The sequence below is a fragment of the Pristiophorus japonicus genome, chromosome 3 (assembly GCF_044704955.1).
Source record: "Pristiophorus japonicus isolate sPriJap1 chromosome 3, sPriJap1.hap1, whole genome shotgun sequence".
Taxonomy (NCBI): Eukaryota; Metazoa; Chordata; class Chondrichthyes; family Pristiophoridae; genus Pristiophorus; species Pristiophorus japonicus.
Window position 1 is genome coordinate 289,152,212 of NC_091979.1, and position 27,703 is coordinate 289,179,914.

The 27,703-nt window shown below is 45.2% G+C and overlaps 1 protein-coding gene across 2 annotated transcripts in view; it reads right to left on the reverse strand.

Moving 5' to 3' along the window:
- The window catches only part of LOC139260323 (cilia- and flagella-associated protein 46), a 681,403-nt gene that overhangs the window by 10,550 nt on the left and 643,150 nt on the right, over positions 1-27,703 (reverse strand). For both annotated transcript variants that reach the window (XR_011592768.1, XM_070876797.1), the window contains one exon: positions 18,464-18,580. Coding sequence is in view for 1 of the 2 variants with exons in the window: in XM_070876797.1 (XP_070732898.1) it covers positions 18,464-18,580 (117 nt within the window). In the remaining variant the exon portion in view is untranslated. The remainder of the gene's footprint in view (positions 1-18,463; positions 18,581-27,703) is intronic.

The following is a 27,703-nucleotide window of genomic DNA, read 5'->3' on the forward strand; positions in this document are numbered from 1 at the left end:
GCAGTTGTGAAAGTTGTTACATAAATGCAAGTCTTTCTTTTTACTTTCTTTTTCACCTATCGAAAATGAGATTTGCTTGCTGAGGGTGGGGAGAGGTATTTAGACTAGAATTCTGTAACCTATTTAATTTGCATATCTAATGGAGTAGTGATTGGTGTAAAATGGAAGCAATATATGATGAGCAACATGGAAATTAGAGCAGTCTTTAAAAATCCGGTTCTGGCTAAAGATTGCTGCAGCCGTCTGGAGGAGCAGCAGGTAAGTAAGGTGCAGTGAGTTAACTGTCAGCTAGCCTGACAACATTTATGCCACTTTACAAGAATGTGGAACACAGGAGAATCTGGCAGTGGTAGGCAAAGAAGACAGCAGGGGATGATACAGAGGCGAAGATGTCATAATTTCACTCAGTCCAACCTACAAACGCTGTTGGATGAAATAGAACGTTCTGGCCGACTGTGGCAGGAAACCTGCCAAAAAGATCAATCGTGCCACGTGGAGGGAGACGGCACTGGCACTGAGTGTCAACTTTCCCACCCCCAAGAACTGCACACCAGTGCCGGAAATAGTTCAATGACCTGATCAGAGAAAGTAAGATAACGCCAACAACTGCCTCTTGGTTACCCTGGTGACCAGCACAATCATTATCCTCTAAATGTAATAGCTGTACAACTAACCATTCACAATACATTCTGGTTAAGGGGGCACTAACTCATGACTTTACAGTATGGTTACCTATATCCCCTAAAATCTGATACTTACAAGCACAACCCAAAAATGGTTCCATCCTCCATTTTAACAGAGTGGCACAACCACATCTCTTACTCCCTCCCATGCTACTTGGCACACGTTCTTCAATTGCTAGCATTCAACTAAGTTATGCAATCTTGTTGCAGGTGAAATAGCATATAATGCCCACAAGAGGCAGCCTACCAGAGGGGTTATCCCCAACCAAAAACACCTCAGGTCTTATGAGGAGCAGTACATGAAGAATATGGGAGATGGCTAAGTTGGGGGCACATTACCAGTGCCAGATTAGTAACTGAACACCTACACTGTCATTGTGGCATTCCTTTGAACAGCCAAAAGCTTCAACTCCACTCTCTATCTCCTTAATACCAAGGGGGAATGTTCACCCATTCTTAACTTATACCCTCCTTCCTTGCAGATCCAGCATAGCAAAAGGTGGAAAATGATAATCGTGATGAGGAAGCAGAACAGAAACACAACTACTTTCTTGTGAACTATGGGGAGGAAAACAAGGAGGACGATAATGAAGAGGGAGATGAAAGAGATGAAGTTTGACTTAACTCTACCCATGAGTTCCTGCAAAGACCTCCTGCTCCCTCCTGCTCCATGTTTCTCTTCCCAACCCTCCTCAAACTCATCCCCTGCATCACATTCCTTTTCACTCCCATGCAGCAGTTTAGATACTCTCACTGGGGGTAATTCAATAGTTTTAGTGAGAAAGTGGCACGAGGTGACTCACAGAGCATGAGGGAACTTATGAAGTGGGGATTGGGTTAGGATATGTTACCTTCCCAGTGGAGGAGCTAAATGCTCCGGAGTCATGGGACCTAAAAGCATAGGCACTCGCCTAAAAAGAAGAATGTTTGAAGAAGGTCATGCCTATATGTGTACTCCAGGGATGTACAGTTGTGACTCGACTATAGTTGACCATAGTCGCAATGCTGATTCCGCCCACTAAGGGGCACAATGGCCATGATCTTCACTGTGCAGAAAATTCAAGAAAAATGCAGGGAGCAGCACCAGCCTCTGTACATAGCCTTCTTTGATCTCACAAAGGCCTTCAACACTGTCAACTGGAGCGTCCTCCTCAAATTCGGCTGCCCTCAAAATTTCGTCACGATCTTCTACCTGCTTCACGACAACATGTAAGCCGTGATCCTGACCAATGGATCCACCACAGACCCAATACACATGCGGACCGGGGTCAAGCAAGGCTGTGCCGTCGCACCAACGCTCTTCTTGATCTTCCTTGCTGCAATGCTCCATCTCACCCTCAATAAGCTTCCCGCTGAAGTGGAGTTAATCTACAGAACAAACAGGAAACTATTCAACCTCTGTCACCAGCAGTCCACATCCAAGGTTTTCCCATCTTCTGTCATTGAATTACAGTATGCAGACGATGCTTGTGTTTGTGCATACTTGGAGGTCGAACTCCAAACCATCGTCAATATCTTCACCGAAGTGTACGAGAGTATGTGGATATGTGAACTGGATATATGGAAATGAAGACAGTAAAGTGAACTGGATATATGAAAAAGTATAAGCCATGGAAAAATAACTAAGAGAATGTCAAACTGCAAATAATACAACATTAGCACAATTAACAGGCTTTCTCAAGGTTTTAAGTTACGAATCATGCCAGTATAAATTGTATCATGAAATGGATAAATGAAAATACAACATCAGCACAATTAGCAGAATTGCAAGGTTTCAGTTAGTAATCACGCCAGTAAAATTGTAACATTTAGAAACAATGGCTGAGCTTTAGTAAAAACAGCCCATATAGATGTCGGCTCAATGAGTGGACAAAGGAAAGGAAGGATCAAAAGGGATAGGCTGAACTAGGATGTCACTCTAATTGTAACTTGTTATCTATTTCCGAAAATGTATAACTGTCGTCGCTTTACAATGTAACGTCACCTTGTCCGTAGGAAGTGTGTATACTCTATCAAGAGAGTAAACCTTCTGTCTGATAAGGTCCCTGATCGGGATTTGCTTTTTAAATAAAAGCTTGCTTTGTTTAAAGCACAATCGGTATTCGAGTCAGTGATTTCACTGAACCAGATTGAGGTAAAAGAATCCAGGAATCAACATTTGGTGTCAGAAGTGGGATCTCAACGGACGACTGCCGAAAACTTGTGAATTAAAAGCCAGACTAGCTTTGGACGAGACGAGGGGAAAGTGGCCACTGGAGTAAGTATACTTTTAATACAGCTCCAGTTTCCCCCAGTTTCAAAAGTCTGAGGAAAGTTTGGCCACTCGCTGGTTCTCGGGTAGTGTCTGAACGAGATCCATAACAATCTGGCGAATACATTCTAAACTTAGGAAATAAGTGTCCAAGTCAGGTGTGACGTCGACCTTGTATATCACTTGGCCCGTCTAGACACTGATTGGATTTAAACTGCGCAGTGACGCGAAAGGATAGAGAAATCTGGAGACTAGAATAAATTAAATTAGGCTCATAAGGAATTAAATTAGGCTCACAGGGAATTAAGTAAGGCTTATGGGGAATTAAGTAAGGTTCATAGGGGATAAGTGTCCAAGTCAGGTGTGACATCGACCTTGTGTATCACTTGGCCCGTCTAGGCACTGATTGGATTCAAATTACGCGGCAACACGGAAGGTAGGGCTAGATAGGGCTAGATAGAATACGCAAAAACGCGAACCGCGGGGTAACGCGAAATCATGCAGTGACGCGATCGCGCAGCGACGCGAACCGCGGGGTAACGCAAAATCGCGCACCGACGCGATTGCGCAGCGACGTGAACCGCGGGCCGACGCGATCGCACAGCGATGTGAACCGCGGGCCGACGTGATTGCGAGGTGACGTGAACTGCGGGCCGACGCGATTGCAAGGTGACGTGAACCGCGGGCCGACGCGATCGCGCAGTGACGTGAACCGCGGGCCGACGCGATCGCGCAGCGATGTGAACCACGGGCCGACGCGATTGCGAGGTGACGTGAACCGCGGGGCGACGCGGAAGTTAGAGTTAGTTTAAATCGCGCGGCGATGTGAACCGCGGGGCGATGCGGAAGTTAGAGTTAGTTTAAATCGCGCGGTGACGCGAACCACGGGGCGACGCGGAAGTTAGAGTTAGTTTATATCACGCGGCAACGCGAACCGTGGGGCAACGCGGAAGTTAGAGTTAGTTTAAATTGCGCGGTGACGCGAACCGCGGGGCGACGCGGGAATTAGAGTTAGTTTAAATACGAGGGGCGGCGTGAAAATGGGTAATCAGTTGGATAAAACAACGGATGCGGGTAGTCCGCTACAAAAGTTATGTGAGGAATTCCCTGAAAGAGCTGAAGAATTTATAAAATTATCAGGAGCCCTGAACAAATTATTAGGAGATGACCAATGGCCCCTAGGTGGCACTAAAAGCGTGGAGGTAGCAAAAAAAAAAAGGCACAAGGATTGATTTGGAAAAGGGGGCGAGGGAAAAGGGACAAGAATTTAATTGCAACATGGCGACACTATTGTCAAAAATTAAAAGATGCATCACTTCCGTCAAGTTGGCAAATAAACGCCACTAAATTAGGACTTTCATTGACAGAAGGAGGACATGTTAGAACCATAGACATCTTAAAAAAAGAATGCCCGCACGAAAAACGTACTAAGAGATCCGCTGGGACCTCTGAGAAAGGTATTGACCGACTACGTAGTCAAATGGCTGGCTTTGCGTTGACCGAGGCTGATGATGAAATGAATGGTCACTGACTCGGCACCCAACGGCGCCTCCCACATCTGCTAACCCCTTGCTAACCTCACCCTCCACCTTACACTCCGGCGAGAGGAGTTAAAGATAAATGTAACCCCAGTTCACAAGCAATATAGCCAAGAGGACCAGATCTTCCACTCGGAAGGGCAGAACTATATCTCGATATCACAGACAGTCCCGTAAATCTTCTAGTCAATCTACCAGTCCCAGTTGTGAAAGGCATAGCAAACACTCCCGCCGATCGAGACGCGGAATTGTCGAGCAGTCAGAGAGCTCCGAAACATCCTCCGACCTAGAAATGCCTTCCAAGATCCCAAAGTCCCGACACCAATTCCTAGTCAGACCAATGCCAAACCCTGATGCACAACAAACTGCAAACCACCCCACCATAGATGTCTATGTGCCCTGGAAACCGAATGAAATTATGGCCCTTATGGCCAGCATACCAGATCGAAAAAAGGAACCAATCAAATTTATAGATCATCTTCGAACTACTATTTCAGTTTATAATGCAGAATCAAGGGACCTGTGGGCCTTGGTAAAGCAAACCCTGAGCCCAACTGAACACACTTATAAACTGAAAATACAACTGAGCATACCCGATTTCTAACTCACCTAGGACGTGCTACTCATGATGCATTGGTGGTTGCTCACCCTAACGATGTCCAGGATCGCCTAAACGCTATCTTTAATGCTCTCACCTCGACCCTTCAGAAGCCCATCAGTATGGCCGCAGTATTAGAAACTAAACCCAAGTGAGAAGAAACTGCCGATGAATTCATGGAAAGATTTATCGAAATATACGGGAGTCAATCAGGAGATAATGCCTTCAGGGAGGGAGAGGATTCTCCTCAATTCTGCGCTATCTTACTTCAGTGCCTGCCCTATTCGATTGCTCACGCTATCCGGACAAATAATATGAATTGGGCAGATAACAGTAAAGCCCAGATGGAAAGGGCGGTTAGATATTATTGGCAGGAAAAGAAAGGAGAGGGGGGAGGTGCACCCCCAACCCGGGTCAAGTCTGAATACGTGACTAGAAAGGAAGAGCCGCCTCGGGTGGAAGGACCAAAACCCGACCCAAGGGATACCAGATGGAACCGCAGTGTTGCATACAGGATTGGATGGATAAGCAAGGATACGGTTATACTAAACACCCAAACGGCCCGGGCCCTGCTAATTACGGACCGCCCTATTGTCCCCGGCCTGGTATGGGAAGAGGCCGGGGCTGGGTAAGAGGGAATGAATGTTTTATTTGTGGGCAAGAAGGACATTGGAATAAAAATTGCCCCTACCGTCAGCACGAAAAAGGAAGAGGAAGAGGAGGGGGGCAAGGGGGGAGAGGACGAGGATCTTACACTAACTTCTCCCAGAACAACCCTTTTGGCCAACCGTCCCCTGATTATTCGTATTGACTACGTAGCTTGATTGTACAGAGAACCTCCCCGGATGACGAACCGATTTGCCAGTTTCCAGTCCCTAGCACGGCTAAACAATTACTGCAGATCCTGGATCCCTAATGTTGCCCTGATGACTAAGCACCTCACCCCGTATACAAATAAGTAAGGCAGCTTTGAAATAGAAACCGCAGACGTCCAAGCCTTTAAGGAATTAAAGACAGCCCTGCTGCAAGCTCCGGCTTTGGGCCGGCCCCTCTATGACCGGCCCTTTCAACTGTATTGTACAATCCTGAAGGACTGTGCGACTGCTGTCTTAACTCAGAAACACGGGGATAAGCATAGGCCTGTTGTCTACTACTCTTCCAAAATAGACCCCATTGCCTTGGGACACCCTGTATGCACTCAAATATTAACCGCCATCTACAATAGCCTCCAATCCGCTGCCAACATCACCCTCCAGCAGGATATTGTTGTGTACACCTCTCACTCCGTAGCTGCCCTCCTGGGCCAACTGCAGACTCAACACCTTACCATGGCCAGGCAAAGCAGATATGAGATCTACCTATTAAATAATCCTAAGCTGACCTTTTGGCACTGTACTGCCATTAATCCGGCCTGTTTTCTTACTAAGCCACCCCAAGATGAGGAAGAACCCAGTCATGATTGTTTATCTTTAATTCAAGAGGCCACATCGGTCAGGGAAGATTTAGTTGATGTACCAATGGAAGATCCAGACTGTATTATGTATGTTGACGGAAGTTCTTCTATTAATCCAGAAGGTGCACGAATCTCAGGATACGCCATAGTAAACCAGGAGAATCAGGTCTTGGAATCTACCGCCTTTGAAACCGCCTATTCTGCCCAACAAGCTGAACTATTCGCCCTCACCCAAGCCTGTATCTTGGCTAAAAACCTCAAGGTCAATATCTATACTGACTCTGGGTATGCCTTTAGAGTAGCCCATGATTTTGGACAATTATGGAAAAATAGGGGATTCCTAACCTCACAGGGGAATGAGATATCCCATAAGCAACTAGTATCTGATTTGTTGCAAGCCCTCATGCTCCCCAAGCGCATTGCCATTGTTAAATGTACCGCCCACATCACCGGAAAATCTCCGGTTGATATAGGGAACCACTGTGCTGACAAAGAGGCTAAACAGGCCTCTCGTGACCAACAGATGGTAGTGCCCAAAATGAGGAGTCAGACTAAAAATCCTGCGAAGGATAAGTTAGCCTCGGAAAAACCAATGCCAACCATCCAAGATGTTATAAAAGCACAGGAGGACGCTCCTGAAAAAGATAAACTGTTGTGGAAATATTATGGATGTACTTATGACAATGTTTCTAAACTCTGGACCACTCCCGCGGAACAGACTTGCATGTCTGACGAGTTGGCTCTATGGGTTATTGAATGCATGCATTTTGCTACTCATTGTGGAACAAGGGCAACAAGTGATACACTTTTGGCTACTTGGTGGCACTCTAGACTCCAGGCGTTGGCCCAGAACATCAGTAGTCGTTGCCTTGTTTGCCAACAGTATAATCCAGGGAAGGGAGTCCCCTGTGATTGGGGTAAGACGCCCCTACCAGAAGGTCCCTTTGAGACCTTGCAGTTGTGGACTACATTGAGTTGCAAAGGGTTCAGTGTTACAAATATGTGTTAGTAATAGTAGATGTGTTTAGCAGATGGATTGAAGCCTACCCTACCCTGGACAATAAGGCTCAAACTGTTGTTAAGGTGTTAATGAGGGAAATTGTTCCTAGATATGGTATCTCAGCTCGACTGATGACCACCTATGTTCTTTCTCTGACTCAGGCTCTGCGATTAGCTCGACCTTCCGGTTTTACCCGAATCGTCCCTCGTGGTACCAGAGAAGTATGTCCTGATTAAGAAATGGATTCGGAAGGGATTAGAGCCACGATGGGAGGGGCCTTTTCAGGTGTTACTAACTACCCCCACTGCAGCCAAGGTTGAGGGGAAAAATGCCTGGGTTCACCTGCATCACTGCAAGCTCACCACCCTCTAACGAACCTATTTTACTGGTTATTCTAATTCCTGTTTCTGCTCCAGACTTCTTGTTCTCCATAGCTGAACAAGGCCATCGGCGTCCTAATTGGAACGTGGGTCCCGAGGAGACCAGTTTGAACTTTTACCCGTAGTGATAGACAGCCAGCTACACCGACGGTGACCTGGGAAGAGAGACGAGAAAAGTGAATTCTATTTAATTGAACTCTGAGCCTTAAGATGAAACCATGTCTGTTTGCCAGTCTGTATAATATGACAGTTTCGGAGCATGGGAAGGCAGAAAGAGGCGAGAGCTCCATGTAAACACCTTTTTGTATATGTCTTATGTTTATGCGCAAAATGGGCACTTTTCTAGATGCTGGGTGTGTTCACATATACATTCCAAAGGGGGAATTCCTTTGCGCACCGTTCCACTGACCCTAACTGAGACTGTCAGATGGATTCAGAGCCAAACTATCATAAAGAGGAGGGGGGCCAATACAAGTACGAGTGATGAAAGGCGGGTCAAAAGAGGGATCACGGAGACCAGGAGGAATATCATACCGTTACCACCTGAACAACCACGGGGAGGTCACCAAGTGGGAGAGTGCTGGAGATCCCATTAGTCAGACATTCCAGGGATGGTACCAACCAACCTACAACCGTGAAAAGGAACCCCCATTCATAGCCCTGACCAATACCTCAGGGATTGGGAGGCCAACCGGGGACACCAGTAACAAGGGACATATCATAGGGTACAGCAATTGCCCACACAGTCTCAACCTCACCACAGGTGCACGAGTCACCATCCACTCTCACGATCCGAATCCTTGGTTGCCTAGGCGATGGGCAGGGTCCTGCTATCTGGGATATGTGGTGCCATTTGTGCGGCAAGTACGTACCCTGGCGGAAGCACATGCCACCAGCCGATACAAGCGAGCCATCACCCCCACCGACAAGTTCTTTGGGGTCTTAATGTTCCCAATTGGGATAAGATGTCTCATGGACGAAGTACAGAACCTAGAGACGATATTGGAACAGATAGCTAACAATACTGCTGAAGCTCTGGAGGGCATCATAGCTGAAATGGTAGCAATAAGGACCGTAGCATTACAAAACCGAATGGCCCTCGATTACCTGTTAGCTGAGAAAGGGGGAACGTGTGCCCTGATAGGATCTGAACGTTGCACTTACATTCCTGATAGTTCAGAAAACATAACCAATCTCGTTGATCACATAAGAAGGGAGGTGAAGAAGTTATCCACACCAGCAAGAGGATCTAGCAGGTCTGATTGGCTGTTAGGTAGATCTTGGAGATCCTATCTAATGCATGGGGCAATTATTCTCATCGTAGTAATAATTACCTGTTGGCTGATTGTTGGTTGCCTTAAACTCTGCTGTAAAGTAATGATGGCAAGGTTAGCCTCTTGTGGTCAAGGGCTCCCGGGTTATGATCCAACGAACTAAAGAACTACTCGACAATAACAACAATATGATTCAGGAAATAGAGTGTGAACGGATGAATGCAATACTCCTAGAATGATCCTAAATGTTATCATAGAATGATAAAAGGGGGGAATGTGGATATGTGAACTGGATATATGGAAATGAAGACAGTGATGTGAACTGGATATATGAAAAAGTATAAGCCATGGAAAAATAACTAAGAGAATGTCAAATTGCAAATAATACAACATCAGCACAATTAACAGGCTTTCTCAAGGTTTTAAGTTACTAATCATGCCAGTATAAATTGTAACATGAAATGGATAAATGAAAATACAACATCAGCACAATTAGCAGAATTGCAAGGTTTCAGTTAGTAGTCACGCCAGTAAAATTGTAACATTTAGAAGCAATGCCTGAGCTTTAGTAAAAGCAGCCCATATAGATGTCGGCTCATGAGTGGACAAAGGAAAGGAAGGATCAAAAGGGATAGGCTGAACTAGGATGTCACTCTAATTGTATCTTGTTATCTATTTCCGAAAATGTATAACTGTCGTCGCTTTACAATGTAACGTCACCTTGTCCGTAGGAAGTGTGTACGCTCTATCAAGAGAGTAAACCTTCTGTCGGGATTTGCTTTTTAAATAAAAGCTTGCTTTGTTTAAAGCACAATCGGTATTCGACTCAGTGATTTCACTGAACCAGATTGAGGTAAAAGAATCCAGGAATCAACAAGTATGGACCTTACACTAAACATCTGTAAGTCAAAGTTTCTCTGCCAACCTTCCCCCACCACACAGTATTGCCCCGCGGTTATCAAGATGCATAATGAGGCCTTGGACAACGTGGGCCATTTTTCATACCTCTGGAGCCTACTGTCAATAAGGGCAAACATCAATGACGAAGTCCAACACCACCTTCAGTGTACCAGTGCAACAATTGGTCGCTTGAGGAAGAGGGTGTTTGAAGACCAGGACCGCAATCCCGGCACCAAGCTCATGGTCTACAGAGCAGTAGTGATGCTCGCCCTCCTATATGATTCAGAGTCATGGACTATGTACAGCAAGCACCTCAAAGCACTGGAAACATAGAAACATAAAAACATAGAAAATAGGTGCAAGAGCAGGCCATTTGGCCCTTCAAGATTGCACCGCAATTCAATATGATCATGGCTGATCCCAGCCTTCTCTCCATACCCCCGATCCCATTAGCCGTAAGGGCCATATCTAACTCCCTTTTGAATATGTCCAATGAACTGGACTCAACAACTTTCTGTGGCAGAGAATTCCACAGGTTCACAATTCTCTGGGTGAAAAAGTTTCTCCTCATCTCGGTCCTATATGGCTTACCCCTTATCCTTAGACTGTGACCCCTGGTTCTGAACTTTTCCAACATCGGGAACATTCTTCTTGCATCTAACTTGTCCAGTCCTGTCAGAATTTTATACATTTCTATGAGATCCCCTCTTATTCTTCTAAATTCCAGTGAGTATAAGCCTAGCCGATCCAGTCTTTCCTCATATGTCAGTCCTGCCATCCCGGGAATCAGTCTGGTGAACCTTCGCTGCACTCCCTCAATAGCAAGCACGTCCTTCCTCAGATTAGGAGACCAAAACTGCACACAATACTCAAGGTGTGGTCTCACCAAGGCCCTGTACAACTGCAGCAAGACCTCCCTGCTCCTATACTCAAATCCCCTCGCTATGAAGGCCAGCATGCCATTTGCTTTCTTTACTGCCTGCTGTATCTGCATGCCAACCTTCAATGACACCCAAATCTTGTTGCACCTCCCTTTTTACTAATCTGTCACCATTCAGATAATAATCTGCCTTCCTGTTTTTGCCACCAAAGTGGATAACCTCACATTTATGCACATTATACTGCATCTGCCATGCATTTGCCCATTCACCGAACCTGTCCAAGTCCCCCTGCAGCCTCTTAGCATCCTCCTCGCAGCTCGCACTGCCACCCAGCTTCGTGTCATCTGTAAACTTGGAGATATTACATTCAATTCCTTTGTCTAAATCATTAATGTATATTGTAAAAAATAGCTGGGGTCCCAGCACTGAACCCTGCGGCACCTCACTAGTCACTGCCTGTCATTCTGAAAAGGACCCGTTTATTCCCACTCTTTGCTTCCTGTCTGCCAACCATTTCTCTATCCACGTCAATGCATTACCCCTAATACCATGTGGCTTAATTTTGCACACTAATCTTTTGTGTGGGATCTTGTCAAAAGCATTTTGAAAGTCCAAATACACTACATCCATTGGTTCTCCCTTATCCTCTCTACTAGTTACATCCTCAAAAAACTCTAGAAGGTTTGTCAAGCATGATTTCCCTTTCATACATCCATGCTGACTTGGACCGATCCTGTCACTGCTTTCCAAATGCGCTGCTATTGCATCTTTAATAATTGACTCCAGCATTTTCCCCACCACCGATGTCAGGCTAACCGGTCTATAATTCCCTGTTTTCTCTCTCCCTCCTTTTTTAAAAAGTGGGGTTACATTAGCTCCCCTCCAATCCATAGGAACTGATCCAGAGTCCATGGAATGTTGGAAAATGACCACCAATGCATCTACTATTTCTAGGACCACTTCCTTAAGTACTCTGGGATGCAGACTATCAGGCCCTGGGGATTTACCGGCCTTCAATTTCCCTAACACCATTTCCTGACTAATAAAGATTTCCCTCAGTTCCCCCTTCTCGCTAGATCCTCGGTCCCCTAGTATTTTCGGAAGGTTATTCATGTCCTCCTTAGTGAAGACAGAACCAAAGTATTTGTTCATTTGGTCTGCCATTTCCTTGTTCCCCATTATGAATTCACCTGATTCTGACTGCAAGGGACCTACATTAGTCTTCACTAATCTTTTTCTCTTCACATATCTATAGAAGCTTTTGCCGTCATTTTTTATGTTCCCTGCAAGCTTACGCTCATACTCTATTTTCCCCTTCATAATTAAACCTTAGTCCTCCTCTGCTGAATTCTAAATTTCTCCCAGTCCTCAGGTTTGCTGCGTTTTCTGGCCAATTTATATGTCTTTTCCTTGGATTTAACACTTTCCCTAATTTCCCTTGTTAGCCACGGTTGAACCAGCTTCCCTTTTTTCTTTTTACGGCACACAGGGATGTACAATTGTTGTAGCTCATCCATGTGATTTTTAAATGTCTGCCATTGCCTATCCATCGTGAACCCTTTAAGTATCATTCTCCAGTCTATCCTAGCCAATTCACGTCCCATACCGTCGAAGTTTCCTTTCTTTAAATTCAGGACCCTAGTCTCTGAATTAACTGTGTCACTCTCCATCTTAATGAAGAATTCTACCATATTATGGTCACTCTTCCCCAAGGGGTCTCGCATGACCAGAATGCTAATTAATCCTCTCTCGTTACACAAGACCCAGTCTAGGATGGCCTGCTCTTTAGTTGGTTCCTCGACATTTTGGTCTGGAAAACCATCCCTTATACACTCCAGGAACTCCTCCTTCACAGTATTGCTACCAGTTTGGTTGGCCCAATCAATATGTAGATTAAAGTCACCCATGATAACTGCTGTACCCTTATTGCACGCACCCCTAATTTCCCATTTGATGCGGTCCCCAACCTTCCTACTACTGTTTGATGGTCTGTACACAACTCACACTAACGTTTTCTGCCCTTTGGTGTTTCGCAGCTCTACCCATATAGACTCCAAATTATCCCCGCTAATGTCCTTCCTTACTATTGCGTTAATCTCCTCTTTAACCAGTAACGCTACCGCCCCTCCTTTTCCTTCCTGTCTATCCTTCTTGAATATTGAATACCCCTGGATGTTGAGTTCCCAGCCTTGGTTACCCTGGAGCCACTGGAGGAGTACCACCAATGTTGCCTCCGCAAGATCCTGCTAATCTATTGGCAGGATAGGCGCACCAACACCAGTGTTCTCACTCTGGCCAACATCCCCAGCATCGAAGCATTGACCATGCTTGATCAGCTCCAATGGACGGGCCACATTGTCCGCAAGATCAACTCAGAGCTCCGACACAGCAAGCAAACCCCAGGTGGGCAGAGGAAATGCTTCAAGGACACCCTCATAGCCTCCTGAAAAAGTGTAACATCCCCAACGACACCTGGGAATCCCTGGCCGAAGACCGCTCAAAATGGAGGAGAAGCATCAGGAAAGATGCCGAATATCTCGAGTCTCTTCGCTGGGAGCACACGGAAGCCAAGCGCAAACAGTGGAAGGAGTGCACGACAACCCAAGAGCCCAACCCACCCGTCGCTCCAACTACCATCTGCCCCACTTGTGACAAAGACTGTAAGTCATTAATGTGGAATAAGTCAAACTCGACTCCGAGGCACTGTCTAAGAAGAATAGTTTTCATTTGAGCCAACTGGCGGACTAAACAAAGTTGTTCAGCAAAATGATCACCCATCTGTGTTTGGTCTCCCCAATGTAGAGGAGATCGCATAGTGAGCAGCAAATACACTATACTCTCCCCATGACCGACCCCATCTCTCTGTACGATCTTTAACCACCCCATGTTCTACACCACCACCACTCCCACCCCCGTATTCTCTACTCTCAACAAGCAGTAAACCTACCTGTTCCTGATTTGTGGCCTTGTGCCACAGGATTTCCCTGCCCAACAGGCAGCCAAGCCTGTCAATCAGGCTGGCTTCTGGGCAGTGAATCTGTTTTAAAAAAAAAACAGGCACAGCTTGTAGTTAACACTCCACAGTGTTCGGAGAAACTGTAACTCCTCCTCTGCTCCAAGACCCCACCCTGGTATATATTGGGTTCAATAAGGGCTAGAATTTGCCCAGCCTAACGCACGTTTTAACGTGATTTTTATCGTGTTAAAAGTGCTTTTTTGTTCTTAAAATGAATTGCTCAAAATTCCCCAAAACCTTAAGAATGGCGTTTTGAAAATATCGACAAAAAATGGATTGCCAATGTGAAAAGAAAACGCACCGCCTAAGTTTGGCCATTTGGCGAACCCGTTTTGGGATGAAAAAAAACGCACGAGAAAAGCAGGCTTTGCAGCCTCAGTAAGTAGGAAGACCTGCAGAAAAGGTAAGTTAATTATTAATTTTTTTATTCTTTTGCAGCAATTACTTAGTTGAGGGTCTTAAGAACATAAGAGATAGGAGTAGGAGTGGACTATTTGGCCCCTTGAGCTTGCTCCGCCACTCAATATGATCATGGCTAATCTGATCATGGACTCAGCTCCACTTCCCAGCCTGTTCCCCATAAGCCTTTACTCCCTTGTAAATGTTTCGTGATTTTTGATTTTTTGTTTTTTGCAATTTGTTTTGTGTTATCTCCCCTCCCAGGGCCTGTATTTTTGGTGTTGATAGGCCACGGGCTAAAATTGACGAGATCGCGTTTTTTAATGTCAATCGCTGTTCATTCCATTTTTTAAGGACAGGCATATTTTGTGGCCAAATTTACCCGCTTAAAAATTGGCAAAATTTTTATTCTTAGTTATTCACTAAAATGACGTTATTAATCAAATAACAACAGGCTGGGGAATTTCTAGCCTTAACTCTGCTTTGATCAGTATTTCCAACATTTCCTGTTTTTACTTAAAATACTAAGGGCTCAAATTTCCCCAAGCCCATTTTCTGGCGTATTGCCAGAGTTACACCCGTTTTTCTAGGCCAGGAATGCGGCAGAAATATTTTTCCAAAGTTTCCCCGGTGTATAATTTGAATTTGGCACAGCGCAGTATGTCCAGTAATCTTGGGGGGTGGAGCCTGCTGTCTGCGCATGCGTGGGAAAAAAAAGTTACGTTTTTGACGTCGTTCCAATGGACGCGCATGCTCAGTACAGCTCGGATTTGGCAATCGGTCATTTTTAAAGAGCCAGTTGTGTGTTTGAGAATGTTGAGTTATGTCTGAGAACATTGGAAAAATCGCAGCTCCAGCAATACAAGATGCAACACAATGCAAGGACCAAGAATTTCTTACTCGAAGAAGTGGAGGCACTAGTTACTGTGATTGAGAATAGATGACAGGAGCTGGACACCAGCAGAGGTCACATAAAAGTTGTACCCAAAGAAATGAAGAAATGCTGGAACCAAGTTGCAGAAGATTACTGCGCAGTGGTGACCACCACGGGATCTGGAGGCCAGTGTAAAAAGAAATGGCAAGACCTTGGTCAAGTAGTTAGTGTAAGTAATATTTTCATTTATTCAATGGAATTGCAATTGCAATTGTAAATGTGACCAGCTGTATATGTCCCATCCAGCAGAAAGACACCCTCTCTCAGAGGAAAGTGGCACATAATAAAAGGAAAAGATCTCGAACAGGAGGCAAATCTGCACCCACTGCACCCACACTCTCAAGAGATGCGCAGTACCTAAGGTGTTAGAAAGAATAAGCTTAGTACCAAGCCCAGAAACACTGCGCCACTGCCTGCGGGCAGGGGTGGTGGAGTATCCAAGACCAAGCACAGCGGGTGGTCTTAGAAAAAGGGGGATGAGAGATGAGTGCAGTCTTTCTTTGCTGCGGCTGCTGTTGTTGTTATTGGTGTTATTATTATTGTTACTGTTGTAACTGTTCTCAAATTAAAAGCTTTTTGTAAGTTATGTAAATTTACAAGTTTATAAGTGATCTTAAAGTTTTTAAGTGATCTTAAAGAGAGATAATCAAGTAAAGTTTGATACAAGAATAAATGTATTACATTTAAGTTAAGTACATTGTAAACTTTTGAATAAAATATATTTTACATTAAAACTGAATCATGTTCCATTAACACAACACAACATTACGGAACAGCTGCAAACAGTAAACATGTCCATGTGGAATAGTTGTCGCTGAACTCTCAGGCATTAGTAAAGCGTTCACGGATGAGCTGCTGGTGCAAGACTCGAGCAATGGTTAAAGGGGCACGATGGCCCGTCCTCCTCCGCCATCATGCTCCGGCCTCAGGCACTTGCATGGCTTCCTCATCCTCCTCTTCGTCCTCCTCCTCCTGCTCGTCACCTACATCTTCCACATCATTATCATCAGCCACTCTCACCGCAGGTGGGTCTTCCACTAGCAGGTGCTGCTGCCTCATGATGGCTAAGTTATGCAGCATGCAGCACACAACAGTGAACTGACTGACAGTCTCAGGGGAGTATAGCAAGTAGCCTCCGGAATGGTCCAAGCATTGGAAACGCTGTTTCAATATGCCAATGGTTCTCTCAATGATGCTGCGCGTCACAACGTGCGACATGTTGTATTGATTGTCAGCTTCCGTCCGGGTTACGTATAGGGATGTCATGAGCCAGGTGGCGAGGCTGGACCCTTTGTCTCCCAGTAGCCAGCTCTGCCCTTCTAGCTGCTGCTGAATCATGGCAGATATAATGCTGTCATATAGGATGAACGCATCATGGGGGCTGCCAGGGTATCTTGCATCGACTGACATGATATGATGCATGTCATCACACACGAGCTGCACATTAATGGAGTGGAAGCCTTTTCTGTTCCTGTACATCTCAGAATCCTTCAAAGGTGCTCGCAAGGCGATTTGGTTACAATCAATGCAGTCCTGTACTTTTGGGAAGCTAGAAATCCTGGAGAAGCCCACAGCCCTGTCATGAATTGCTTGCGCTATCATGGGGAACTTTATAAAGTCATTCCTATGCGCATACAGTGCAGCTGTGACCTGGCGAATGGAGACATGTGTTGCATGTTGAGAGATGGCGCACACATCCCCAGCTGTAGCTTGAAACGATCGGAGGCATAGAATGAAAGTGCAGCTGCTTCACTTCAACTGACAAAGCAGTCCTCCTGATGCTTCTAGGTTGCAGGTCTGCTTTGACCAACTCACAGATCTCACTAACAACTTCTTTCTGAAATGCAGCCTTCTGGCACAGTTTGTGTCACTCAGGTGAAGGTACAAATGCCTGTATCGATATACCCGAAGTGGGTAAGGCATCCTGCTCAGCACTCTATGGGCTCTGATGTTCCTGACGCGATGAAGTCGAATCAATTGTCTCCTACGTAGCACCATGATGCAGAAGGCTCGCACAAGGTATGGCATTGTCAGTATTACTCCCATACTTAAATTTAACCTTTGAAAGAAGCTCAAAACGGCAGGAAAGCAGGCAGCACAGGTTCGCAGTTGTATCTCTTCAGGTCTGTATGGATGGACCACACCCATCACAGACTTCTCCTCTCTCCCCGCCTCCCCCTTGAGTCTTGTGACTTCTCTCGCTCCCTCCCCAGGCTCCAAGCCTTCTGATCGGCATCTCTTTCTCTTTTTCTCCTCTCCTCTGCCCCCACCCCCGGCCTTTACTAATTGGAGCCTTGTGACTTCTCTCTCTTCCCCCCGCCCCTCCCCGGCTCCAAGCCTTCCAATCGGCACCTCGCTCTCTCTCTCTCTCTCTCTCCTTCCCCTCCCCCCCCGCCCCCCACAGCTTGTTTTGTAGCCGAACCTCGAGCCGCTGTGTCCGGGCGCGAGGCCGATTCAAAGCTACGACCCTCCAGCCCTGCTTCAGTGACGTGTGAGTGAGTAAAAAAATGAGAAAACTTCTGAAATCCAACAAATTTATACTTCTATGATGACAGGTAAAAAAAGTTGAACTTTATTAATGATTTTGACAGTGTTCTTGACTCTCTCCAAAATCTTTGATTTAAAAACAATGGCGATTTGTGAATGTGCGTTGGTTTTCTTAACTCACCAGAAGGTTTTTTGGGAGTGGCCAGATACGCCAACCTAAGAGCCAAACTGAGAGCAATTGAAAAAACTGGTGCAGACATGAGCGAACTTCAAAAAAAAACTGGCGTAGAAAAATCGGAACTAAGTCGGTTACTCCGGCGCAGATTGCAGGGGGAAAGTTGGAAAAATAAATACACCAGAAAAAGCAACACACGCTAAAAAAACAGTGCAAATGACCGGGGAAAATTGAGCCTTAGGCTATACCCATTAAAGCATTCTAATAACTTAGTAGTGACTAATTACACTTAAGAACATCAATGTATACTTTCTTCTGCCACATCACTAAGGCATCATTCTGCTTCAAGGTACCTCTCTGAACACAAAACGGCTCCAAAAGTGGTAGAGAATTGTTCTTAGGGACTTCAACTCTCTTTATAAAATAAGGATTCTACTGCATATGCTGCTGGACAAGTTTACTGAATGTTTCAAACATTACATATATTTACATACCTAAAGCATTTGGTTTCTCAGCAGAAAGTTCATCATCATTTGTAGAAAAATTTTGTGTTCCAGATTTGAAGATTTCAAGGATTGTTTGGCCTGTTGTTTTGCCAACCTCCAACAAATCTAAAAGAAAACGTCATCAATAGTTAAAATATTTACTCCTAGTTTATTCACTTAATCTATATTAACAAGTTCAAATTGATCATAACTAAAAATTCCATTGGTAGGCTATTTAGCCAGCAATAGAGCTGATTTTCCGAGGCTCCCTCTGCTCGTGTACTAAGCAGGAGCAATGTACCTGAAGTGTGTTGCAGTTGCCCTGCCCAAGATTAGGCTGATTTTCTGTCCCAGGATATTTAAATGGATGGAAGGAAGCCCCAGCTCAGACCCCATCCCCAGACCTACTTCTCATGACACGGCTTGGAAAATCAGGGACAGCTGCAGGCTTCTCAGGCCTGGGTAATCAGGACCATCCATGGAAATTAGCAGCCAGAAGGTCCTGATTGAAACATAAACCAGTAGACAGATATTGTGGCCTACTTGCAGATCTTCAGCTGCTCTGGTCCAGCAGCAGGCCACATTATCTTGGGTTCCCAGTGAGCATAGCACCCAGTAAAAGAGACAGGAGGCAGGGAACCACTCTCGCTTCACTAAAATTCATCAGGCATGGGTCAAACTTTGTCCCTTCCCTCTTCCCCACCCAATGAATACCTAGGCAGCGCTAAAGGAGCAGAGATTCATATTTTTCCAAGGCCTGATACATCAAATAATGAAAAATGGAACTAAATGATAAAGTATTAGGATAATAATTTTTTTGGAAAGGATTTTAAGAATAAGCGTATAAATCTTAAATATATATATATATATATGAATTATAAATTCTGTAATCAGCATGGTTTCTTAGATAGTTTTTCATTTTAAATATATGTTTAATATAATAAAGACAGTTACGCATTAGAGGTACTTAAAAGCATTCAAAGTAACACCTGACCTTGGAAAAAGACATCCTTGGTATTCATGTCTACATTTACGAAGATAAATATAGTCCAATGTAACGGCAAGTGATTTAATATGCTTTTTGCCTTATCGCACAATGCCAGGAGTATCTTGTACATATTAATGCAGCATGGCCTCAAAACGTCATCCATGGAATGCTGTTCCTACTCCCAAATGTGTCGTTAAATGTTGCTCTTTTCATTGAAATAGCTAAAATTGATAAAGGCTTCTTGCCTTTGCAAATCTCCATAATTAATACACCCATGATATTTTTTAAATCTGTGGAAGCAGCAGCTGATGTCAAATGTGCTGGTTTACTCAAATAGTTAAACCTCTCCTGAATGAAGCTTAAGGGTGGAATAACACTTGGAGAAAAAAACATACTGCCCATATCCACTGGAAACACGCCGACCACCATTTAACTTGGAAGCTGACAGAGGTGGCAAACGCACCTGCTGGAAGCAGGCAGACAGCTTATTATTCAATGCAAATCAGGGTCCTTCAACATAGAAACATAGAAAATAGGTGCAGGAGTAGGCCATTCGGCCCTTCTAGCCTGCACCGCCATTCAATGAGTTCATGGCTGAACATGCAACTTCAGTACCCCATTCCTGCTTTCTTGCCTTACCCCTTGATCCCCCTAGTAGTAAGGACTTCATCTAACTTCTTTTTGAATATATTTAGTGAATTGGCCTCAACAACTTTCTGTGGTAGAGAATTCCACAGGTTCACCACTCTCTGGGTGAAGAAGTTTCTCCTCATCTCGGTCCTAAATGGCTTACCCCTTATCCTTAGACTATGACCCCTGGTTCTGGACTTCCCCAACATTGGGAACATTCTTCCTGCATCTAACCTGTCAAAACCCATCAGAATTTTAAATGTTTCTATGAGGTCCCCTCTCATTCTTCTGAACTCCAGTCAATACAAGCCCAGTTGATTGAGTCTTTCTTGATAGGTCAGTCCCGCCATCCCGGGAGTAGGACGCCAGTACAATTTTAACTGGGTGAGTCAGAAGTCCTGCCCAGCCTCAAATCTGTTGAGTAAAAACTAGGCTTCAGAAAACTGAATGACTTAACTGGAAGCTGTATTTAATGGGGCACTCAGCTCATTAGGATCTTGGAATTTGCTTCTTTCTGATTTTTTTCCCCTTGTCAAGGATACGAAGGAGAAGAAAGTGCTGCTAGTAGCTGCTGTGAAAGTAGCAAGAAAGGAGTGATTAAGTATTTTTAATGAGAACAAGCGCTGGCATAGTATGCTCTTGTGCTTGTGATGACGGATGCAAAGGAGGAGAGGGTGTTTAAAGTGCTGGGGAGGGGAGAAAGGACTGTTGTCATGTGTTTTTGAGAGAGATGGTGAAACAAATTGTACTCACTCTTGCTATTCTTGAGGTAAGTGAAGTGCTTACTACAGTGCTTCCTAGGGGTGATGCCCCTGCAGCTGACAATCTCTCCACAGCTGGTGTTCATCATCTTTCGGATTCTCCTCCTACTGGCTAGAAAGAAAACTTCCCTCCTTGCCCTGACCTCTTCTAAGAGGACTTCCAGGGAGGCTTCAGAGAACCTTGAGGATTTGCCTGCAACTCACCTTTCAGGAGTTTCTTCCTCTACCGTTCCAACAACAAAATCAGCCAAAAGAGAATGCAAACTCACTTTGAGATACATTACCACTTTAAATAGGCCTCTGCAAACTAGCTGGAAATTGCACTCTGAAAGTGGGCAGTTTTCCTGTTGTGTTAGTGAATCGAGTGGGAAACCCGCCAGTCAAATTAAATTGCTGCCCAGGATTTAAAATAGCTAATGCCACAAATATTCTGATGCGCGTGAATTTCAAACTTACCTGCTCAAAACGCTTCTCAGAGTTAAAATTGGGTCCATAAGCCACTAACATTCTGAATCATACTTATGCAGAAATTACACCAGTTTTGATCTTGTTGATGTGAAGCTGCGCTGAAATTTCCTGTGGAGCTTATTTGGCTATGTCACAACGTAAAAGCCGGCATAAAACCAGTCCAAATGCAGCACAACCAATAGGGGCAATAACAAATGGGCTGCTATCTTCTGCCATAGTGCTCTCAGAGCATAGCAGGTGACTTTGCCTGTGCTGCACCTACATTTTTGGGTGTAATCCTACTCCAGAGCATTATTTGTGAAAATCCAGGAAACTTTGGTGAACTGGTCTTTTGCATGGGGGCGGATATATGTCAATGAGTAGCAGAAGGTCTCGGCTGACGTATCTCAGGAGTGGTGCAAACGATTGAGGAAAGTTGCACGCAGTGGTATTTCAGTGTAAAACTAGCATAAATTAGTTAAATGCGAATTTCCTCAGAAAAAGCGGCACAATTCTGTTCTTATGCCATAGTTACACCAAAACTGTTCAGGGAATATCAAATCAACCAAAGTTCCATTTGTTGTTACATTTGAATATACAGTTTTTACTCCACATAGCTTATGCAAGTATTCAAACTTAACACAACTGAAGGTGAAGCTTTTAGGATCCATTTCCAAATATATCATGAGATCTTTCGATTATTGGTCTATCATAATACTCCTGACGTTATTTTTCTTTAGTTCTTTTTCAATGTGCATGGAAGGGAGCAGGAAGTTGCTAAGTTCAATGTGGTAGTCATTGGATCCAAGAAGCACAAATACTTTCTCAATAGTCTGATACTAGGGGCTAGAAATTGAGTAGCACTCCGATTGGGACGCTAACTTTTGAAACGCAGCAAAAGTATCGGCAGGCGAAAATGATTTTGTGCTCCCGAGCAATTCAGCTTTCGCGCTCCAAGAGGGAAGTGGAGCGCTAAATCAAGTGGGTGGGAGAGGGGGTGAAATTAACAGTGATATTCCACATTTTGGGCTCAAGTTTCGGCCTGAGTTTCTCCTATTTTTTTGGAGCAACTAGTTTAGAATGGAGTTTCTTAGAAATTGCAATTTTCGCCATTTAGTTTGCTCCAGTTCTAGTGAGTTAGAATAGTTTCATTTTAGAACAGATTTTTTTTCAAAAGTGGGCGTATCCAGCCACTTACGCCTGTTTTTCAAGTTTAGGCAGCGAAAACTTACTCCAAACTAACTTAGAATGGAGTAAGTGTAGATTTATGTACGCTCAGAAAAACCTTGCCTAAACTTATAAATCAGGTGTAGGGAACGAGAGATGGCGGGGGGGGAGGGGGCGGGTGGGGGGTGGTGAGGAGGGTTATTTACAAACATTAAACACGTCACTTTTGAAAATAAAGAGCCATCATCAATAATAAATGATAAATAAATCAATAAATTAACCAATAAATCAATCAAAAAAAATTAAAAAATTATAAATAAAAAAAATTAAAAAATCAATCAATAAATAAAAAATTAAGTTTTTACTCACCGACTGCAGCACCGGGAGCCCTCCAACAGCGTGCTGGGATAGCACCCGCCGCCCCCCCCACCCCCCCCCCCCCCCCCAGTGTCTCTCTCTCTGTTTCTGTCAGTGTCTCTCTCTGTCAGTGTCTCACTCTGTCAGTGTCTTTCTGTGTTTCTGACAGCGAGGGGTGGGGGAAAGAGGGGGGAGGGGAGGGAGGGAGGGAGGGGGGAGAGAAGGAGGGAGGGGGAGGGAGGAGAGAAGGAGGGAGGGGGAGGGAGGGGGAGAGAAGGAGGGAGGAGAGAAGGAGGGAGGGGGAGGGAGGGGGGAGTGGAGGGGGGAGGGAGGGGGAAGGGGAGGGGGATGGATGGGGAGAGGATGGGGAGAGGAGGGGGGAGAGAGGGGGAGAGGAGGGAGGGAGGGAGAGGGGGTGAGAGGATAGAAGGGGGAGAGGAGGAGGGAGGGAGCAGGAGAGGAGGGGGAGGGAGGGGGGTGAGGAGGGGAGGAGGGGCGAGGGAGGGGGGAGAGGAGGGGGGAGGAAGGGGGAGAAGAGGGGGGAGAGGAGGGGAGGAAGCGGAGGAGGGCAGGAAGCGGAGGAGAGGAGGGGTGAGGGAGAGGAGAGAGGAGGGGGGAGGGAAGGGGAAAGGGAGGGGGGAGAGGAGTGAGAAGGAAGGAGGAAGGGCTGAACGGGAGGGGGTGGTGAATGGGAGGGAGGGGATGGGCTGTATGGGAGGGGGGACTGAACGGGAGGGAGGGGGCGGGAGGCTGAACAGGCCCCGCTGCCGACGACCCAGATGCCTGGTCGCTGCCGAGGACTTCGGGCGGGGCCCGCCCCCAGTGAGATGCCGGGTGGGTAGGCCCCTCCGCTGACGTGGAGGGAGGTGGGGAGGGGGGAGGGCTGAACGGGCGGGGGGGGGGGGGGGGGGAGTGAACGGGAGGAGGGGGGGTGCTGAACGGAAGGGAGGGAGGCGGGGAGGGGGGAGCTGAACGGGAGTGAGGGAGTGGGGGAGAGCTGAACGGGAGGGAGACCCGAGTCCTGATCTTCGCCCGGGGAACCCATTTGGCCAGGGCTTGGGCCGGCGTGCTTCGGGCCCCTCTCACGCTGCCTCGGAGACGAGGAGTTACTGCACATGCGTGTACACTCTAGTGCGCATGTTCAGAGGTCCCGGCACTGTTTTCAGCGCTGGGACCTGGCTCTGCCCCCCCCGCCCCTTGTGCTGCGCCACGCCGAGCACGAAGACGTCCTGAGGAGCTCGCAGAATCGCAAGGTAAGTTTTCGGCGCCCTTTTTATTCCAGAAAGTCAGTGCACCTTATGGAGGTGCGCCAATTTTACAGAGAGCGGAAACTCGGGCCCAATAAGGGACATTTTCGCCAGAAACTGTGATTCAAATTGATTGCCAACTCTGGGTGTTCCAAAGCACAACCTTTGGGAGAGGATGGAATGACTGACCGCAACTTCTGGATTTCCACGATCATCTGCGTATGTGTTGACTCCAGAAGTTGCTTTCAAAGGAGTAATGAAGGTGAATGCTGACAGTTTCACTGTCATTACCACCACAAGATCCGGGTCAATGTGTTTTGTTCTGGGAGTCAGGCAGCTTTGATGTTTCTCTCTGAGGACTGAGCCTCGCCTCCCTGAAGCTGGGAGTCAGTGAACTAAATTGCGTTTGGTTTTGGTTTTATTTATTATTTATTATTTTTATAACTTAGTGTCCTGTAAAAAGTCATATAATTGTCGAAAACTTTAGTTAGAAGTTAATTATATTGATATTTTTGTTGAATCAGTGGCATTTGCTTCGTGTTTTTCATTGCAGTCGATACTGTTGAAACATCACAGAAGTAGTTTTTATTGTAACATTATTTATTGTTAAATCTTTCTATACTTTTGTTTTCTTTCTTTGATTTATAAATTATGTTATTCATCTCACTATAAAACAAAGTAAAATATTTTGTTCGGAGCGTGGTGATACTCAGACATTCAATGAAGGTAAATACAATAACATTTTCAAACAGGGCAAATGACAAGTGATCAAATGTCATGTGATTAAGCATCACATGAGCGGTGTTGCATGATTGCCATGTGATCAAATGTCACATGATCAATACTCCAGGAATACATCAAACCATAATTGGCAACCCTAGGAGTACTGCATTCAGTTTTGGGCACTGAGCCTCAGGAGAGATATATTGGGGAGGGGGGTGGAACAGAGCAGATTCACCAGAATGATACTGGGACTTAAAGGATTAAATTGTGAGGCTAGGTTGCATGTGGCTTGTACTCTCTTAAATTTAGATGGTTGAGGGTGATCTAATTGATGTATTTAAAATTATAAGAGGATTTGATAAAGCAGATATAGAGAAACTATTTCCTCTAGTGGGGGATTCTATAACAAGCAAACATAATCTTAAAATTAGAGCTAGCATATTTAGAAGTGAAAGTAGGAAGCATTTTCTCACACTAAGGGTAGTGGAAAACTGCAAGTCACTCCACCAAAAGCCTTTGGATGTTGGGTCACATTACATTTTCAAGACTTAAAATGAAAATTTTTTGTTAGGTCAGGGTATCAAGTGAAGTGGAACAAAGGTGGATAAATGGTTCAGGTACAGATCATCCATAATCTAATTGAACAGCAGAACAGGCCCAATGTTCTGAATAACCTACTCCTGATCCTATGTGAGAGAATCCATCTTTCCACTCAAATAAATATGTATGTCTTGATTCTTGAATTGGGAAGAAAAATAACTGAAGTCCCTCGTGCCATTCCAGTAAATCTCCTCTGCACCCTCTCTAAGGTCTTGATACCTTTCCCAAAGTGTGATGCCCAGAATTGGACACAATACTCCAGCTGGGGCCTAATCAGTAATTTATAATGGTTTAGCACACCTTGCTTGCTTTTGTACTCTATGCCTTTACTTATAAAGCCAAGGATCCAATATGCTTTTTTTAACAGCCTTCTCAACTTGTTCTGCTACTTTCAAGGATGTGTGTACGTACACCTCTAGATCTCTTTGATCCTGGATGTACAAAAGCATGGGCCTTACGCTTAACATCAGTAAGACAAAGGTCCTCCACCAGCCTGTCCTCGCCACACAGCACTGCCCTCCAGTCATCAAGATCCATGGCGCAACCCTGGACAACATGGACCACTTCTCTTATCTCGGGAGCCTCCTATCAACAAGAGCAGGCATTGACGACATGATCTAACACCATCTCCAGTGCACCAGTACAGCCTTTGGCCGCCTGAGAAAAAGAGTGTTTGAAGACCAGGCCCTCAAAACTGTCACCAAGCTCATGGTCTATAGGGCTGTAGTAATACCTGCCCTCCTGTATGGCTCAGAAACATGGACCATGTACAGTAGACACCTCAAGTCGCTGGAGAAATACCACCAACAATGTCTCCACAAGATCCTACAAATCCCCTGGGAGGACAGAAACACCAACGTTAGCGTCCTCGACCAGGCCAACATCACCAGCATTGAAGCACTGACCACACTTGATCAGCTCCGCTGGGCAGGCCACGTAGTTCACATGCCAGACACGAGACTCCCAAAGCAAGCGCTCTACTTGGAACTCCTTCACGGCAACCGAGCCAAAAGTGGGCAGCGGAAACATTACAAGGACACCCTCAAAGCCTCCCTGATAAAGTGCAACATCCCGTCTGTCATCTGGGAGTCCCTGGCCAAAGACCACCCTAAGTGGAGGAAGTGCATCCGGGAGGGCGCTGAACGCCATGAGTCTCGTTGCTGAGAGCATGCAGAAATCAAGTGCAGGCAGCGGAAAGAGTATGCGGCAAACCAGTCACACCCACCCCTTCCCCCAACGACTATCTGTCTCACCTGTGACAGAGGCTTTGGTTCTCGTATTGGACTGTAGAGCCACCTAAGAACTCATGTTAAGAGTGGAAGCAAGTCTTCCTCGATTCTGAGGGACTGCCTATGATGATGAGGTACCTTTGATCCTGGACCTCCTCTAAAATTGTACTGTTTCATTTATATTGCCTCCCCTCATTCTTCCGACCAAAATATATCACTTCACACTTCTCTGTGTTAAATTGCATCTGCCATGTGTCTGCCCATTTCACCAGTCTGTCTATATCTATCCTCCTCATTGTTTATTACATTTCAGTGTCTTGTGTCATCTGCAAACTTTAGAATTATCCCCTGTATACTCAAGTCCAGGTCAATAATATATATCAAAAAGAGCAGTAGTCTTAATACCAACTCCTGGGGACACCACTGTATACTTTGCTCCAGTCTATAAAACAACCATTCAGCGCTACTCTCTGCTTTCAGCCTCTTAGCCAATTTTGTGTCCATACTGCCACTGTCCCTTCAATCCCATGGGCTTCAAATTTGCCAACACGTCTAATTTTGTGATATTTAATCAAACCCCTTTTGAAATTTCATATACACAACATCAATCACACTACCTTTATCAACCCTCTCTGTTATTTCATCAAAGAACTCAAGCAAGTTAGTCAAACACGATTTATCATGAATACTTACTGCACCTTGCCAGTTCTTACTATATAACTTCTATGACCTGCTTCTATGATTTATAACCAAATGCCATGGCTAAAAGTTTAATTCTTTATTCACTTACACTTATAGTTTTTGATGAATTGTACAGGTTGCGAGGTCTGTGCTCAATAATGGAACACTTATGCCATCCAAAGTTAGAAAGAAATATTCCCAAGTCAGTTACAGAATATATTCATGCCCGTGAGAATGGGTTTGAAAGCTCCCAAATTCATTTTATATAAGCAGAGACAGGAGAAAATGTCATTGGATCCCAAACGAATAAGGTTTTGCCAGTTCTCATCTAACCTCCTGATGGAGTCCTTTTAGGTGGTTCGGTGCTCCGTCTTGACTGTGGGATGGGCGACAAGGAAAGGTCATATCATCAGTTAGCT